This window comes from Peromyscus californicus, unplaced genomic scaffold (genome assembly GCF_007827085.1).
Source record: "Peromyscus californicus insignis strain IS unplaced genomic scaffold, ASM782708v3 Scaffold_4__1_contigs__length_199733344, whole genome shotgun sequence".
NCBI classification, from domain to species: domain Eukaryota; kingdom Metazoa; phylum Chordata; class Mammalia; order Rodentia; family Cricetidae; genus Peromyscus; species Peromyscus californicus.
In genome coordinates this window covers 33018164-33035962 of record NW_026294562.1, presented here as the reverse complement: position 1 = coordinate 33035962, position 17799 = coordinate 33018164, and the positions used below count along the sequence as shown (strand labels likewise).

Here is a 17799-nt window from a genome sequence, read left to right as displayed (position 1 = left end):
ATTTATTTTTTTCATGCTATTTATATATGCTGCCAGTAGCACAAAATTTACTCTGGAGTAGTACCCTTCTTATTATAACTCCAGTTTTCTGCCTTAAAGTTCAGTGAAAATTTTTACAGTTGTAACTTCTGATATTTAAGTTTTACCTAAACAACTTTATTAAGTAATAGAGATGAGAAAATACCTGGATTTCTATATCTGGGGAGCCATCCTCTTTGGGGTCTCCCATGTGCTCCATGTGTTGACATATTGATTACTTCATTGGACCATTAGCATCTTCCTATAAAATTGGAAGATTGCTTTAATAGTATTATAAATTATTTTCCTTTGTGTAGTCACCCAACCAATCACAGTTGCACATATAGATGAAAATGTTTTTCACCAAAAAAATTAAGTGAATGGTATTTTTATTTAATTTAACTTTTTATATGTCAGTAATGGAGCACTGTAGTTTTGAACTGCATTGCCCTTATGACATAAAATGTTGAATTTTTCCAGTGTATACATTGGCCATTTGTACTTTTATGTTTTGAGAACTGTCTGGTTAATTTACCTGGATAATTATTGACTGGATGATTTGTTTTCTAATGTTTATTTTTTTAGTTGTCTGGATATTAATCCCACCAAATAGCTGAGAAAGATTTTCTTCTACTCCGTAGACTGTCTCTGATTTATTTTGAATTAACTTGTGCAATTTAGAAAAAGGGATTTGTTTTCCTAGTTTTGCTCCTGGATTTCTAGTTTTATCAGCAGCCACGTTGAAGAGTCTTTCCCCCACAGTATGCTTTTCGTACCTTTCTTAAAGATCAGAGGGCTGTTCCTGTCTCTGGTATAATTTGGAATTAGGTGTTGTAAAATCTCTGGTATTAGGTGAGGATTGCATTGAATCTGTAGGTCACATTTGGTAATTTGTCAGTTTTCACAATAGTTCTTATGAACATGGGAGGCTCTACTAGTGTCTTAATTTCTTCAGTGCTTATAGTTTTAATTGTAGAGGACTTTAACATCTTTGGTCAATTGGGTTTAGTTTAGTTTTTGAGGGTATTACAAGGAGATTGGTTGCTGAATTATTTTTAGGCAAATTTCTCGTGTATGAAAAACTGCTGATTTTTATGTGTTAATTTTACATCTTGCTTTGCTGATTTGTTTATTAGAGATAAGGTGTAGCTGGAAGTTTCTCTGGTCCTGTCCGGCCCTGCAGTCGGAATGAATCTCTCCCACCCACGGTCCCGCAGCTGCTTATAAAATAATCACTCAGAGGCTTATATTAATTAAAAACTGTATGGCCTATAGCTTTAGCTTCTTGCTAGCTAGCTCTTCCATCTTAAATTAACCCATTCCTATTAATCTATATGTTGCCACGTGGTTGTGGCATTACCGGTCTGCGGCATCTAATTGCTCCTTTAGCTGTGTCTGGTACCTCCTTGACTCTCTCTGCCCTTCCTCTCTATCTCTGCTTGGATTTCCTGCCTGCCTGTAAGCTTTCTTGCCATAGGCCAAAACAACTTTATTATCCAATGGGAGCCACACATATTCACATCATACAGAAAGACATCCCACAGCAATAAGATTCTTGGTGAAATCTTTAAGAGTGTTGGATCATATATTCTGCACACAAGGGGTAATGTTATTTCTATTCCTGTTGTTATTGTTTTATTTCTATCTCTTTATTGCTCTGGCTAAGCATTTGAGTATTATAAGCTATGCTCTTGAATAAGAGTGGGAACTGATGTCCTTGTCTTATTTCTGATTTTAAAGGAAATACTGTCAGTTTTTCCCTGTTAAGTATGAACTACAAATATTATTGCCTTTCAGACTAAGGCATGATAGCTCTGTTTCTGGTTTCTTTGGGACTTTTTATCATGAAAGGATGTTGAATTTTGTCAAAGGCTTTTTCTCCACCTATTTTTTAAGATTAATGTATATGAGTATTTGCCTGCACGCATATATATGCACCACGTATCCCTGGTACCCCCCAGGGACTAGAAGAGGGTGTCATATCCCCTAGAACTGGAAGTTACAGACAGTTGTGTGCCAACATGTGGGGACTGGGAGCTGAACCTGGATTCTCTGTAAGGGCAGCAAATGGTCTTAAGCACTGAGCAATCTCTCCAGACCCATGTTGTGATTTAAAACAAATATGTTATTGAGATTTTACACAGTGTATTTTGATCCTCCCTTTACCAGCCTCACCTCCTTGCCCCTCCTCTTCTCCATCAGGTCCAGTTTGTGTTGCCCAGCTACATTTGGAAATAGAGCTTGCCGTGGAGTGTGGTTGGCCTGCTGGCAGCCACATCATTGAAGAAAGCCAACCATCCTCTCTCAGCTATCAATGCCAGTAGCTCCTAATCTACTAGTGAGAGTACCATCCCCACCACTATACTAAGGTTTTGTCAGGCTTGAGCTTGTGTAAGTTGTGATAATTGCTGTGGGTTTGTATGGACAGCTGACCTGTTTTGTTTGGGAGAACACTTTTCTTGAAATCACCATCCATCTCTGGCTCTTAAAATCTTTCTACCCACTCTGCTGCATGGTTCTCTAAGTCTTGAGGGTGGGGAAGTGAAACATATATTCCATTTAGGGTTGAGCACTCAACACTCTCTTATTCCAAGCATATTGACCAGTTGAGGGTTTCTATGTTAACTGTCGTCTATAGTAAGAAGAATCTTTTCTTTCTTTCTTTTTTTTTTTTTTTTTTTTTTTGGTTTTTCGAGACAGGGTTTCTCTGTGTAGCTTTGCGCCTTTCCTGGGACTCACTTGGTAGTCCAGGCTGGCCTCGAACTCACAGAGATCCGCCTGCCTCTGCCTCCCGAGTGCTGGGATTAAAGGCGTGCGCCACCACCACCCGGCTAGAATCTTTTCTTAAGAGGATTGAGAGATGTACTGTTCTGTGCATGTAGTAAAAAAAAAACTACTGGAGATCATTTTGATACTATGTCCCTTTAGCAGAATAATAGTAATAGGTTCTCCACTAGGTCTAAGACCTATCTAGCTGCATGTTCTTGGCTCCATTAACAGTGCCATTAATGAGATCTATCTCATGGAGTGGATCCAACCAGATACAACTAGAAAGTTTGGTTGCTCCCATAACCTTTGTGCCACTAAATGCACCACTGGCCTTATCTTGTCAGGCCAGCTGTTTTTGTAGTTTGTAGGATTCACAGCAAGATGAGCCTGATGACTTTCTTTTTTTCTAGTAGCATGAATATCACCTTCCAGAACTATGTAACTTAGTAGGGATAAAGCTTTCAATGAGTGCCTGCTTGATTTCTCAATGTCCTGTCAGACCAGTATGTGGAGTCTTCAGCAATAGGGTCTTACTGTCAAGTTCTGGAAGGTTACCAAGAGTACTGGCAATAGCCAGGAAGGAGTATCTATGGGATTCCATTTGCCAATAACCTATAACTTACAAAGAAATAACCTTGTCACGGGCCATAAAAATACTCAGCAGATGACAACTGACATTCATAGAGTCAACCCACCAGATGAATAACTCTAATGGAGGAACCTCGTCAAGCAAGGCTTACGAGGCCACTCTCTATGAATGCTATTTTGCTTCTGTCTATAATTTTCTCATGTGCCACCACATTTCTTCCCTAAAAACAGCTATGAGTATTCTCCCACTGCCTGTGTGTTTATCTCATGAATATATTTCATCTACTGGGCACATTTATCTGTGGATGGTTAGGAAGTTGATTTCTTCTTAAGCTGTATAATTTTGATAAATAGAAATAATACTAGGATATTTTTCATAGTTCAGACCAACATAGGAAAATAACAATATTATTAGCTACAAAGACAGCTTTCTACACCATTAACTGATTTAAGACCTCAGAGCAAATTCAAAGTAAACTAGTTGCCCCTGCAAATGAATGCACAAGGACAAATTCCCAAGTGTCTGTTTGTTGAACTAAGGTCAGGCACAAAACAAGTTTAGTAAGCATCATTCCTTGCAATTCTCTCAGCAATTGACTCTCTGCACGAACTCCTAACCACTCAAGGTTCAGTCAACTAACTGTTTATTGTTTAGGTCCTGAATTTCAATGTCATTCTCCATTGGGAAACGCTGAGCACTTAGCGCTACATGTCTCCTGTCCTTGCTTTACAGCTTGACTGACAGCCAAGTATTGCCATGATTACTCACTCTGGCCAGTCAGCATAGCATTCCAAGTCTGAGAGAAGCTGTGTGATTTCTTGTGTACTATCACAATGATTCTGACTTTCAAAATGTAACTCATATATTGTCCAGAGTTTTTCTGTAAGAGAGAGATATGTAGCTGTATGAAGACAGATTTTCAGAGAGAGGTTTTCAGAAAGAGATATTTTTCAAGATAAAGTAAAAGAGAAAGTTACCATTAGAATGTGTGTGCTCCTTTCTGAATACCCCTCAGATAGAAAAATTTAGTTCTTGCTGACATTGTGGATTTTTTTGCAAACCCTGGGTGTGGTCTTGGATCGGGTTCTCTAAAGACTGCACTATAACCTACTCCTGATACCGGTTTTTTTGTTGTTGTTGATGGTGGTGATTTTTGTTGTTGTTGTTGGTATGTGGTGTCTAGTTTGGGGTATTGTCCTTGTGGTATAACATCATTAAAACCTTTTAAAATATGTATATATTTAAGAAGCATCTGCAGTAGGTTTTCAAATAGCTTTTTCAAAAGGCTTTTGGTGTTAGTTTTCTTTCTGCATATTTCTTCCTCTAGTCTGCTCTTTAAGATTTTGTGTGTGTGGGTGTGTATGTGCACATGTGCATGTGCATATCTGGCTGCCTTCTTGTTTGCCTGTCTACCTTTTATCTGGTTTTGGTGTCAGAGTAATAGTGGATTCTTAGAATGCATTTGGAAGAATTTCTTATGTTCCTGATTTGTAAAAGTCTCACTATATAGTCCTGGCTGGCCTAGAGCTCGCTGTATAGACCAAACTGGCCTCAAACTCACAAAGATCCACCTGCCTTTGCCTTCTAAGTGCTGGGATTAAAGATGTGTGCCACCACACCTGGCCCCTACGTACCATAGTGTGCTTGTTGAGTTCAGAGGACAATTTGTAGGAATAAGTTCCCTCCTTCCATTATATGGGCCCCAGTGATCAAACTCAGGTGGCCAGGCTTAGCAACAATACCCACAGAGACTCACTAACCCTCCAATCCTTCCCTTTCGGTTTGTGAAATAATTTGGAGAGCATTGGTATTAGTCTAGGTGAATATATAGTTCCTAATGGACATGCCCTTTGCTTTCCTCTTTAATGAAACTCAGACTTCCTATATCTCCAAGACATACCAAATAAAAAAGTAACAGTCATTTTCTGGGCACATACTGATACTTGAGTGGCTACTTCAAAACAGAGAAGGGAATCCTTTGTGGGTTTGATATATACAAAATTCAGAGTCTGACTTTGTATCCTAAGGTGAGACATGCCCTGGTAAGTATGAACCTTAGGAGGAGGTACAACCCACAGAGGCAGAACTGCAGACCCACAGAAGGAGCTGGGGTACTGTGGGCACCCAGGTGCATACTGCTGACTAGCATCAGTTACAGCTACCAGCGGGGTGTCCACACATGCCACAGAAGCTAAAAAGACGCTCTGTGCTGGAGAAAAGCACAGAGACTGGATTGAGCATGCACAGAGGGTAGACTTCAGCAAGGTGGGTACTGAAGGAAGGACTGATGGCGGCTTGAGATCCCGAAATTTAAACTTAGAGATAACTCCCAGAAAAACAGCCTCCTTATATGTACCTCTGGCATTGGTCGAATGCACAGGAAGAGTGGTGAAGAACCTAGTTCAGTACCCTCGAGGTGCAAGTACTCAGATGAGCCAGCCTTTGACACCCCCCAGTACCTCTGTTGTGGAAAGCACTACACATGGAAAGTTCTGACCCTAAAACAACAAAGGCTCAGGTTGTAACTTGGTGGGTAGTTTGAGTCCATGGCAAGCTAGCAGAATAAACTTCAGTCACAGCAATGACCTTTCTGATTCACTGATAACTGCAGACTTAGCGAAGACTGATACAAATGACCACCCAAGAGGTGGGAGAAACCACATCTTCATGGTGAGAAAGAAATACCTTATATTTCATGTTATTGCTTTGTTTTTTTATTATTTATAATTTTCTATTTACAGTTAGTTCCCCTCCCCCTTCTTTTCATGCATATGTGTGAGGCCTGAGGTTGGTGTTGGGAATATTTCTCAATTGCCTTTCCACTGTATTATTTGAGGCAGAGTCCCTCAGTTGATTCTAAAGCTTGCTGGTACAGCTAATCTGGCTAGCAAGCTTGCTCTGGTGATCCTTGTCCCCACCTCTGGAGGCTAGAATTAACACTTGGCTGCCACATCCGTGCAGCATTTAGGTGGGTTCTGGGTGTTCTTGTTTGTGCAGCAAGTGCTGTAATAACTGAACCATCTCCTCAGCCCAGATCTTCAATTTTAACTTGTAACTAACGAGAATACTTTCATGACTCTTTTTCTATGATTGGAACAGTTTTCTTACTACCTGTCTTAAATCTCATTCACATTTTACTCCTTCTTTTTCCCTTTTCTTATTTCTTCATTTTACCAATTGAATATTTGTACCCTTAAATATAGGCTTACAAAGCATATACATATCTATATTATAAGTATATTATATATATTTTTAATATACTTCAATATATTTAAACATGCATATAGCTGTATCACTTTCCCCAAGCAGTACTCAACTGCTACTATGTTGAAACTTACCAGGGAAACAGGTGAAATGCACAGGTGTCTGTCTTCTACTGAGAACAACAGGACTGCTGCTGTTACTCATTGTTTTTATTAGCACAGTCACCATTGTTGCTAAAGAGCAAGAAAGCATAATTATAACTGAAGACAAATCACAGGAGGTTCATGTAAAATAAAACAACAAAAACAGTAGAAAGAGAGAAAACTAAAAACGACAAGAAACATCCATCCTAACAGATGTGCAAAACATAGCAACAACACAAAGCACACACACACACACACACACACACACACACACACACACACACACACTCAACAAATCATTACAACCCTTTCTTAAGCTCACAGTGCTTCAACAATGGAGATCATAGCGAACACAACAGTTTAGGTGCCAGAAAAAAGATTTCAGAGTCCTACTTTTTTCTTAAAAAAGAACAGTGACCATATACAGAGTGATGAAAGAAGGAAGGGAAGCAGTTCAGAGTCTAACTGAAGTGGGAAAATGGGCAATACTTGAAGCAGAAGTGGAAAAAACATGGAGGGATCAGAGGCTCTGAAAAGGACCAAACAGGACTTCTCTACGTGAAGGAATCAATGAAAGCACAGTGGAGGGCACCAACAGACAAGACCAAGCAGAAGAACAAGCTGTAGAGACAGACATGGCTGAAAACGAATGCATCCAGACACATGTATGAAAGAAAGCTGGTGAACAGGACCAAAATTTTCAAGAATTCTGGCATACATTTACGAAACCAAACCTAATAGTCCACAGAACTGAGATACAGTTTTAAAGCACAGACAGTTTGTTCAATGAAACCACACCAGCAAATTTCCTAAAAATAGAGAAAGAAGGGCCCAAATTGAAGAGATTCACTACTAAATTTCACAAGCTTTTAAAGGAAACCTAATATAAATGCTTTCCAAGCAAACTATTCCACAAAATTGAAAGTAGACTACCAAACTCATTCTTCAAAGCTAGTCTTGTCCTAGGAAATAGCAGAAGGGCCCAAAGTAATGAACAATAACACAAAAGGAGCTGTAGGCCAGTCTTCCTGATGAATACACAAATAAAACTTCTCAACCAAAAATACTTGCAAATTGATTTCAAGACTACACTGAGAGTATCATAAATCATGCCCAAGTTGTTTTCATCTGAGGGACAAAAGGTTTGTTCAATATATGCAAATCAGTAAATGTAATATAATATATAAGTAGACTTAAGAACAGAAATCACTTGGTCCTCTTAATAGATGAAGAAAGGGTCTTGACAAAGTTTAAAATACCTTCTTGATAGAAGTCCCAAAGAAATCAGAAATTGAATGAATATACCTCAACACAATCAAAGTTCTATACAAATATATACCCAATATTATATAAAATTAGAAAAAACAAAAAGCATTTCTTCTAAAATCTAGAGTGAGACAAATCTCCACCCATACTCGTATTCATTATAGTACAAATAAGACCAGAGAAATAAATAAAAATGATACAAATAGGAAAGGAAAAAATTAAATAGTGTTTATTTGCTTATGACATTATATTATACTTAAAATAATTTATGGTCTCCACAAGGTAAGTCTAGAATCTGATAAATGCTTTCAGGCAAAGTTGAATGATTCAAAACCATAATATATAGATCAGTAGCTTTTCTATATACCAACAATAAGCTAGCCGAGAAAGAAATGAAAAAAATCTATTCATAATAGGTTCATAAAAATAAAGATATCAATGAATAAACCTAATGAAAGGGGTTAAAGATCTCTGCAATAAAATCTTTAAGTTACTAAAAATGGGAATTGAAGAAGACACTAGATGATGGAAATATCTTCTGTGTTTTTGGATTGACGGAATTAATATTGTGAAGGTGGCTACAGTATCAAAAGTAATCACTAATTCAATGCAATCGCCATCAAAATCTCAAACTTTGATGTTGGCTGTTGACTTTCTGTAAATTGCCTTTATTATGTTTAGGTATGTTCCCTGTATTCCTGATCTCTCTAAGACCTTTATCATGAAGGGGTGTTGGATTTTGTCAAAGGCCTTTTCAGCATCTAGTGAGATGATCATGTGGTGTTTTTTTTTTTTTCAGTTTGTTTATATGGTGGATTGCATTGACGGACTTTCATATGTTGAACCACCCTTGTATCTCTGGGATGAAGCCTACTTGATCATAGTGGATAGTTGTTTTGTGTGTTCTTGGAGTCTGTTTGCCAATATTTTGAGTATTTTTGCATCTAGCAGAAACACATGAACAGTGAATGAATAGCTGAGGAGCCCCTATGGAACTGGACCAGGCTCTCTGGATAAGTGAGACAGTTGATGAGCTTGAACTGTTTAGGAGGCCCCCAGGCAGTGGGACCGGGACCTGTCCTTGGTGCATGAGCAGGCTTTTTGGAACCTAGGGCCTATGCTGAGACACTTTGCTCAGCCTTGGTGCAGGGAGGAGGGGACTGGATCTGCCTCAACTGAATCTACCAGGCTCCGCTGAATCCCCAGGGGAGACCTTGCCTTGGAGGAAGTGGAAATGGGGGGTTGCGGGGGGACGGGGGACTAGGGGGTGGGAGGAGGGAGGACAGGGGAATCCGTGGATGATATGTAAAATTAAATTAATTATAAAATAAAAATATTTATTAAAAAAAAAGAATTGACTTAGAAGAATAAAGTGAATGGACTAAAAAAAAAAATCTCAAGAACATTCCTCACAGAACTAGGAAGAAAACTGACATTCATATGGAAACACAAAGTTAAAAGAACACTATTGGATAGCCCAGTGCCTAATCTCAAATCATACTACAGAGCAATAGTCAAAAAGCAGCATGCCCTGGCAAAAAGCAGACATGTAACCAAGGAACCGAGTACAGAGCCCAGAAATAAATCCGCACAGCTGTGAACAGTGTTGTCAACAAAGGAGCCAACCATACACAGCCTTTTTCAACAAATGGTGCTGAGAAATTGGGTATTTGTATGCAGAAGAATGAAATCAGATCCAGATCCCTCACTCTGCACAAGTATCGATTCCAAATGGATCAAGGACTTAACTATAAAACCTGAGACACTGCAACTGCTAGAGAAAACACATCAAGATTGACACATAGGCAAAAGGGTAGTATAGCAGTGAATAACCCACGAGTCTATACATGGGAAATTAAAAGGCTCTGCACAGCAAAGAAACCAGCAGTGTGGTGGAAAGACAGCATACACAATCAGAGCGTCTTTGCTAGCTGTATTTCAGACAGTGAAATAATATCTAAGATATGCAAACTGCAATGATTAAACACTACAAACCCACAAATCTTTGAACCAATAAATAGGCTAATGAACTGAATAGACAGGTCTCAAGAGAAGAAACAAAGTAGACAATAAACAGTTTTCAAAGGAGTTCAACATCTCTAGCCATTAGGGAAATGCTAAGTAAAACTACAGTGAGATTCTGTCTCATCCCTGTTAGAATGGCTAATGTCACAAAAGTAAGTGACAATGAGTACTGGCAAAGATGTGGGGAAAGGGAACTCCTATGCACTATTAGTGGTGATGTAAATGGATGCGACCACTGTGGAAATCAACATGGAAGTTTCTCAAAAAATGTCTTAAAAAGAACAACCCATATGTGAGGTGGTGCATGTCTTTAATTCCAGCACTGGGGAGGCAAAGGCAGGCAGATCTTTATGAGTTTGAAGCCAAGCCAGCCAGTACTCCATAGTGAGACCCTGTCTGGAAAAAAAAAACAAACAACCATATGACCTAGCAATATCACTCCTAGGTATATACCTAAAGGACTCCGAGTCAACACATGAGAGATGCTTGCACATCCGTGCTTATATCTGCACTGTTCACAATGGCTAGCCTAGGTGGTCATTGACAAGTGAATGAGTAAGTAAATGTGGTACATATACATAATGGAATTTTGTCCAACTATAAAGAAAAGTAAAATTATAACATTTTCAAGAAAACGTATGACTGTGAATTGTTATATTAAACAAAGTAACCCAGACTCAGAACTACAAATGCCATGTTTCCTCTCACACAATGACCCTAGACTTTGATGTTTACATACGCAAGTGTTACTGGGAAGGGGACTATGAGAGGGGGAAAGAAGACTTAAGGAAGGGAAAGAATAATGGAATATACTCGACATAAAAGCAGAATTGAGGACCACTGGAGAGAAGAAGCGGATGGGGGCGGGCAGGGGAGCAATGGGATGAGGGAGCAGAGTGTGGGAGACCAACAGGAACAGAATATGCACACAGGTGCAGGACTGGGAAACGCATTTCTCTGTTTCATTCTCACTTAGTCTTGGTTGTCAGTTTACTTGGGTCTGGATTCAACTAAGAGACAAACATCTGGGCACAACTGTGAGGGATTTTCTCAAGAGGGACGATCAACCTAACGTGGGCTACACCTTCTGGTGTCAACCCAGATATAAGGAGGTCTAAAGGGAAACCTTTAGTTTTTGCCCATTTGCCTTTGGACTGAAAGTTCTTCTCCCTTGTTCCTAAGTTCATCTATGCTGCACTGTCACTAAATTCCTTTGCTGATATCAGAACCCAGCTTCTTAAAGCTTCTAACGTAGAGTAATCTGGACTGAAGACCAGTGGCTCTCTAGGAATCCTCCAAGCCTTCAGTACTAGACTGGGACCTCCGAAACGTCCAGCTTTATGATCTTAGCCTCTCCAGTGTGGAGACAGCCATTGTTGGACTACCCTGGCTGAACTCTATGAGTCAATCTAATGAATCCCTCTTTAATAGATATTCATTCTAATGTTTCTGTTCCTCTATAAAAACCATGACCATATACTTTGAATGCTACTTCTAAAAAGAAAAACTATTTTTTGAAAACTAGGCCCTCTGAATAAGCAAGATAGTTGTTTAGCTTGAACTGTTTAGGGGGCCCCCAGGTAGTGGGATCAGGACCAGTCCCTAGTGCATGAGCCGGCTTTTTGGAGACTGGGGCCTATGGTGGGACACTTTGCACAGCCTTGGTGCAGGGAGGAGGGCCTTGGACCTGCCTCAACTGAATGTACCGGGCTCTGCTGACTCCCCATGGGAGACCTTGCCTTGGAGGAGGTGGGAATGGGGGATGGGTTGGGGGGAAGGCTCGGGGGTGGGAGGAGAGGGGGATCTGTGGTTGGTATGTAAAATCAATAGAAAATCTCTTAATAGAGAAAAAAAAAAGAAAAGAAAACTGGGAGAACCTCTTCTTCCTCCTCCTAAAGGTTTGACTATACTATAGATCTCTTTTAAAATGATTCTCCACCCTGCACCAGTGAGCAGGTTGGGAAGTACAGGGGCTTTCTCCACTATCAGCTTGCTGTGTGAACCAGAGACCTGCCTTCTTTAACTTTTAGCCAGTGCCAGACTATGGACCACTATGGTTTGGTGAGCCTTTCTTCACTCTTTGGCTTAAAGTTTTGCTAGGGGTGGGGACCACTCTTTGTCCCCTCCCCCACTGTAATGCTTAGGGCTGATGTTAGGGTCCTATTGTCTTAACAAATGTAAAGCTTTGTCCACATCTGAAGGTAAATTTTCATCTAAAGCCTTGTGGACCTATTCACCCATGACAACATAAATTTGTATCAAAATTGGTAGTTCTATTTACAAAAGTAACTAAATGCAGGCTGTACTCTGCAAGCAGGAGAAAGCCAAGACATTTTACAAATGCACGGGAAATGTAGATTTGTGTGGGAAGGAAGTTTTGTTCTAAGCCATTGTGCAGCCGAAGAGGAACTGAAATATTCCACCGAGCAGATTACGTGGTACACGTGGGAAGAAAATTAGAGAAAGCTTTTGAATGATGCTTACTCATCAATTAGTGGGTAAGAATTCTCTTCTGGAAGCTCCAAAGTAAGTTTTGTTCAACTTTGTATCTTTGAAATTATTTCACACAGGGCTGTCAAGATGGCTCAGCAGAGAAGGAAGTATGAATAAAACTCAAGGCCCTAAACATGTATCCACTACTATTACAGTACAATAGCTTCTCCAAGACCTAAAGTTAGTTGCTTCAAGTTGCTGAGACAACTTAGTTGGCCTATGGAAATGGGCATTGTAGCTATGGATGGACACGGATCTGTCTGTATATTGTATAGAAAGAATATATAACATTCCATATTCCATTTAAATGCAGCTTAAGAGTTTTTAACCGCCGGGCGGTGGTGGCGCATGTCTTTAATCCCAGCACTCGGGAGGCAGAGCCAGGCGGATCTCTGTGAGTTCGAGGCCAGCCTGGGCTACAGAGTGAGTTCCAGGAAAGGTGCAAAGCTACACAGAGAAACCCTGTCTCGGAGGGGAAAAAAAGTTTTAACCATAATGACAAAGCCCAAATAGTTAATTTCCAAATGTCTACATGGATTATGGCACTTATAGTAACATTGTCTTTACAATATGTATGACAAAAAGGAGCCACTAAATACCAAGATGCCTGTCCCCACCATAAGGCACCGTCAACTGCTCATGAATATTGTCCAGTGTAGTTCACAATGCAGCATAACCTACTAGCATAACTCCAAGAATAAATAAGTGGTAAATTAGACACAGTAAGTTTTATTAAGCTGGCATGGTTTCTACGATGGTGTGTACAACTCAGTCACCAGTGACATTTGTTTTATTGTTAAGTTTTTTAAATCAACATACGGGAGACACGCGACGGCCAGCTCTTCTTTGGTGCATCCTTTCAGACAGCATTTATCTGAGAAACTTCTGCGCTTCCTTTGGGGATGGTTCCCCCAGAATAAACTGCTGAAGGTGTTGATTCTGTTTCTGTTTTTCTGCTGAACTTTTATACTCTGAGCGTAGGGATTGACACCGAGGGGTGAAAACTGTCTTGTCTTCTCCTGAAACAAGCTGGCCTTTTCAAACTGATAGTCGGGGGCTGGCTGGTGTTCCCAAGTGTATACTGCTTTCTTGTGAGAGGCGGGTGCAGGGACTGTTGAGAGACAATGAAAAAAAAAAGTCTTATTTATCCAAATCTTCTATTGGATGCGAATTTAATATTAGAATACTAAAATCAGCTAATTATTAAAAATCATTTTAAATAAAGGTTGGAAAGTACAGTTATTCAGAGGCAACACATTTTTAACTATAATAGGCGCAGTGTTTCCCTATGAGAAGGCTTAGCAACCTTTGGATATTTTGTAGCAATATTTTTTATTACAACACCACTCACACGCTGTAGAATTCAGCATTTTACAGCGGTGAAATCAGTGGTCCCTACTATATCTACAAGCTTGTGGCACCATCCCCACTCTCTAATTCCAGAACATTTCTTTCACCTCTCTAAAACAATAACAAACAAAACAACAACAAAGCCAGCAGTCAGTCACCACTAACAGTCATTCCCATGCTCTCTCCCTCCAGCACTGTGCAAACAGTCTATTTTCTCTGCCATGAATTTCTCTATTCTGTACATTTCACACAAGGGGTAGCTTCTGGTGTGTGGTCATTTCTGTTTGTCTTTCCATTAGCATAACATTCTCTATGTTTATCCAGGATGTCAAACGTGTTCTTCCTTTATTCCTTTCATAGCTAAATAACTTTCCATTGTGTGGCTTTCTCACACTACATTTCACTGATCCATCTGTCAGCTCCTGGATATTTTGGTTGTCTTCACTTTTTAGCTATTATGCCATGGATATTTATGCCCACATTTTTATGTGTTTATGTTTTCAGTCCTTTGGGGTATAAACCTAGGAGCAGGACTACTGGATCCTGTGGTAATCCTGAACATCTTCTCATGGGCTTCTTGTATGCCACCTTTGGAGAAATACCTATTAAATCCCATGCTCATTCTTTTTATTTATTTATTTATTTATTTATTTTGGTTTTTGAGACAGGGTTTCTCTGTGTAGCTTTGCGCCTTTCCTGGATCTCGCTCTGTAGACCAGGCTGGCCTCAAACTCACAAAGATCCACCTGCCTCTGCCTCCCGAGTGCTGGTGTTAAGGGCGTGCGCCACCAATGCCCGGCCCCCATGCTCATTCTTATGTTTTGTTTGTTTGTTTGTTTTGGTTTTTTCGAGACAGGGTTTCTCTGTGTAGCTTTGCGCCTTTCCTGGAACTCACTTGGTAGCTCAGGCTGGCCTCGAACTCACAGAGATCCGCCTGGCTCTGCCTCCCGAGTGCTGGGATTAAAGGCGTGTGCCACCACCGCCCGGCTCATTCTTATGTTTTCACTTGTTGTCTTTCATCATTTCCAATCAGGCTGTCTTTTGGTGTGTAGGTTATAACTCAGTAGTCAGTAGAAGCACTTTGTGCTTTAACAAAATATAAAGATGTGGTGAGAAGTGGAGATGTTCTCAAAGTACAGATTTATTGTATTATTATTATTATTACTATTATTATTATTATTTTGGGTTTTCGAGACAGGGTTTCTCTGTGTAGTTTTGGTGCTGGTCCCGGCTCTCACTCTGTAGACCAGGCTGGCCTTGAACTCACAGAGATCCGCCTGGCTCTGCTTTCTGAGTGCCGGGATTAAAGGCGTGCGTCACTGCTGCCCGGCCGTTACATTATTTTTAACTCAGTCAACATTGAGTTGACCAAAATAACTAAAATAACTCCTAAATGTAATTAGTTAGAAGCTTTGTGGATGTCCACTGTGGCCATATTCAGGACTTCCTAGGAGGACATTTTTTTTCCAAGGTCTTAACTACAGAGCCAGCTCTGTGTGAGCCATGCTCTGCCATTAGGCAACTCCATTGCAAGGTCAAGGAAAGAAACCTGTTATGGTGGATGATGATTCTTGGCATATGGGAAAATTAATTGGCTCAGTCAGATTCCTACATTTTGAAATCAGAAGTAAGTAATAAGAAAGGAAGAGTTAGTGAGAGTCGAGACTGGAGAGATTTTATGAGGCTTGTCATAGAATAAAGGAACATAAACAGAAATCAGCAAAAAGAGGAAGAGAAGGACGAGGAGGAGGAAGAAAAGGGAGAGAGAGGAGTATGGAGCTGGCCTTCCTGAATCCGTTACTGGGTCTTTCCTTTCCCCCTTTCTTCTATTGTGAGGTTCTGCCCCCGACGCTCGGTCCCTGAAGCTGGAGGACTATTTATTACCCTTTCTGCTACTATTGTGATTAATAAAACAGAATTATAGTTAAACTAAACAAGAAAACAAAGACTAAAGTGAGCAAAGAAAAGAAGAAATAGTATAGATAGAACCATGTTTCTAAGGAAATGATTATTAATTCTTAAACATTTGAAATCAAGATGAAATGAATTCCTATGAAAACCTAAACACACACAGACATACAAAGCTTCAGTACTTTAACACCAAAGCATAACCAGTCACCACCTTAGAAGATGCACACAGAGATGGTTTTAGAGGTAGATTCCACCTGTTTTAAAGAAGAGTAATTTACCAACACTTCCTTGTCATTTTATGAAGCTCATTAATAATCCCTATTTACAAATCAGGGCCGGGCGGTGGTGGCGCACGCCTTTAATCCCAGCACTCGGGAGGCAGAGCCAGGCGGATCTCTGTGAGTTCGAGGCCAGCCTGGTCTCCAAAACGAGTACCAGGAAAGGCGCAAAGCTACACAGAGAAACCCTGTCTCGAAAAACCAAAAAAAAAAAAAACAAAAAAAACAAATCAGGTAAAACCACTGAGATTTTTTTAAGTTCTTATAAGTCGTTTCATTTACAAACGTAGTTTGAAAAAAACTATGTAATTAGTTAAGTAATCTAAAATACATTTTACAAACATAGGAGGAAGGCTTATCCCAGAAAGGTAAGAGTAGGTCAAGGTTACAAAATGTGTCAAAGTAATTAATTCATCGTGCTAATTCACTTTCAGCCAGCAGCTGCGGCCATCGACAGAGAATTTTCATCATTTCGAGCTCATGTCTTAACATCCGCCCCATATATGCTCCCTTTCTGCCTGTTTGCATAGATGAACTGTTATCCATGCCAGGATTCCTCTCGTCTGCTCTTGCCCACTCCAATCCTTCTGCGTCCCTCGCTCCATTGGTTTCACGTCATACGAATTGCTCTTTGGTTTTGCTTTCTTACCACCATCAGCCACGCTGAATGCACCTTATGGACCTTAGCTGATTCTTTCACTTCCTGTTCAGGCCACCCTGACTTCCTTGCTGTTCCCAGGATAATCCAGATAGAAGTGTCTTTCCCCTGCTGTTTTCTCTGAGCAAACTCTCCCACCCCAGCCACCGCTCTAGTGGCCATTCCCTCACCACTTCTATCCATTTTCTACTGTCATAACACGATGATGCCCAGCAGTGACTAATTGCAAATGAACACGAATGGATTTAATTCATGATATGTAGGTGCAACGGTGTTCAAGGACCTTCCTGGAGCCTCATCCCACAGTGGAGGTGCAGGACAAGCGTGAGAACAAGAAAGTGAGAGGAGGGAGAAGTTGATTTTGCAACAAATTCACTCAGGATAATTCACTTCTGTGATAACGGCCTGAATCCATTTCAAGGACATTTAATTTCCTTTTACTAGACCTCACCTCCTAACACTGCTGCACAGGGGTGGGGTGGGGGTGGGTGGGGGTGGGGTGGGGGTGGGGTGAAGAGGAGTTAAGCTTCTAACACATGAAATTGGGGGATGCATTCAAACCATAGCAACCTCTTCTGACAAATGTTATCTTTTTAATAAGGCCTACTCTGACCACGTTATTTCTTCTAAGTCTGAAGTAAACTTCATATTCGTTTGTATGTTTTTAAATTGTATTTACATGTATTCTAGGCACAAATTTCTATTTTGTGCAGAAACTCACTGGTAAAGCAAAGTCGAGTCTAAGAGATGCACAATGAGGAGCGAACACACACCCTCTCTTCAGTTTTACCTGGGTTTGTGAATCCTCTCCAGGTCGAAGAAGGGCTTTGGTCAGGGATGAAGGTTTTGACCTTCTTTGAGAGATGGGGAGCAGGAGCGAGCCGTGTCAAAGGAGTTTGGTCCTCCAACTCGAACTGTTTCCAATCAGTCTGGCCACAGAGTTTTATAATTTCTATCAGCAGGTACCTGCCGCACAGCTTCCTGCGTCTGCTGCCTTCTTTCTCATGGGAGAAAGTAGCCTGTAGGACTCCAAGCCACAACAGACATGAACAGCACAGCTGCTTCATCCCTGGGCTCCGCGGCAGGGCCGGGCCC

At 40.5% G+C, this 17799-nt stretch overlaps 1 protein-coding gene across 1 annotated transcript; it reads right to left on the bottom strand.

Annotated features, from left to right (window-relative positions):
- Positions 1-13216: 13216 nt before the first annotated feature.
- On the bottom strand, positions 13217-17799 carry Insl6 (insulin like 6). The gene is made up of 2 exons (XM_052712266.1): positions 17495-17799; positions 13217-13618 (listed from the first exon to the last, which is right to left on the bottom strand). The coding sequence occupies exons 1-2, from the start codon at positions 17769-17771 to the stop codon at positions 13257-13259; spliced, it is 639 nt and encodes a 212-aa protein (XP_052568226.1). The 5' UTR covers positions 17772-17799; the 3' UTR covers positions 13217-13256.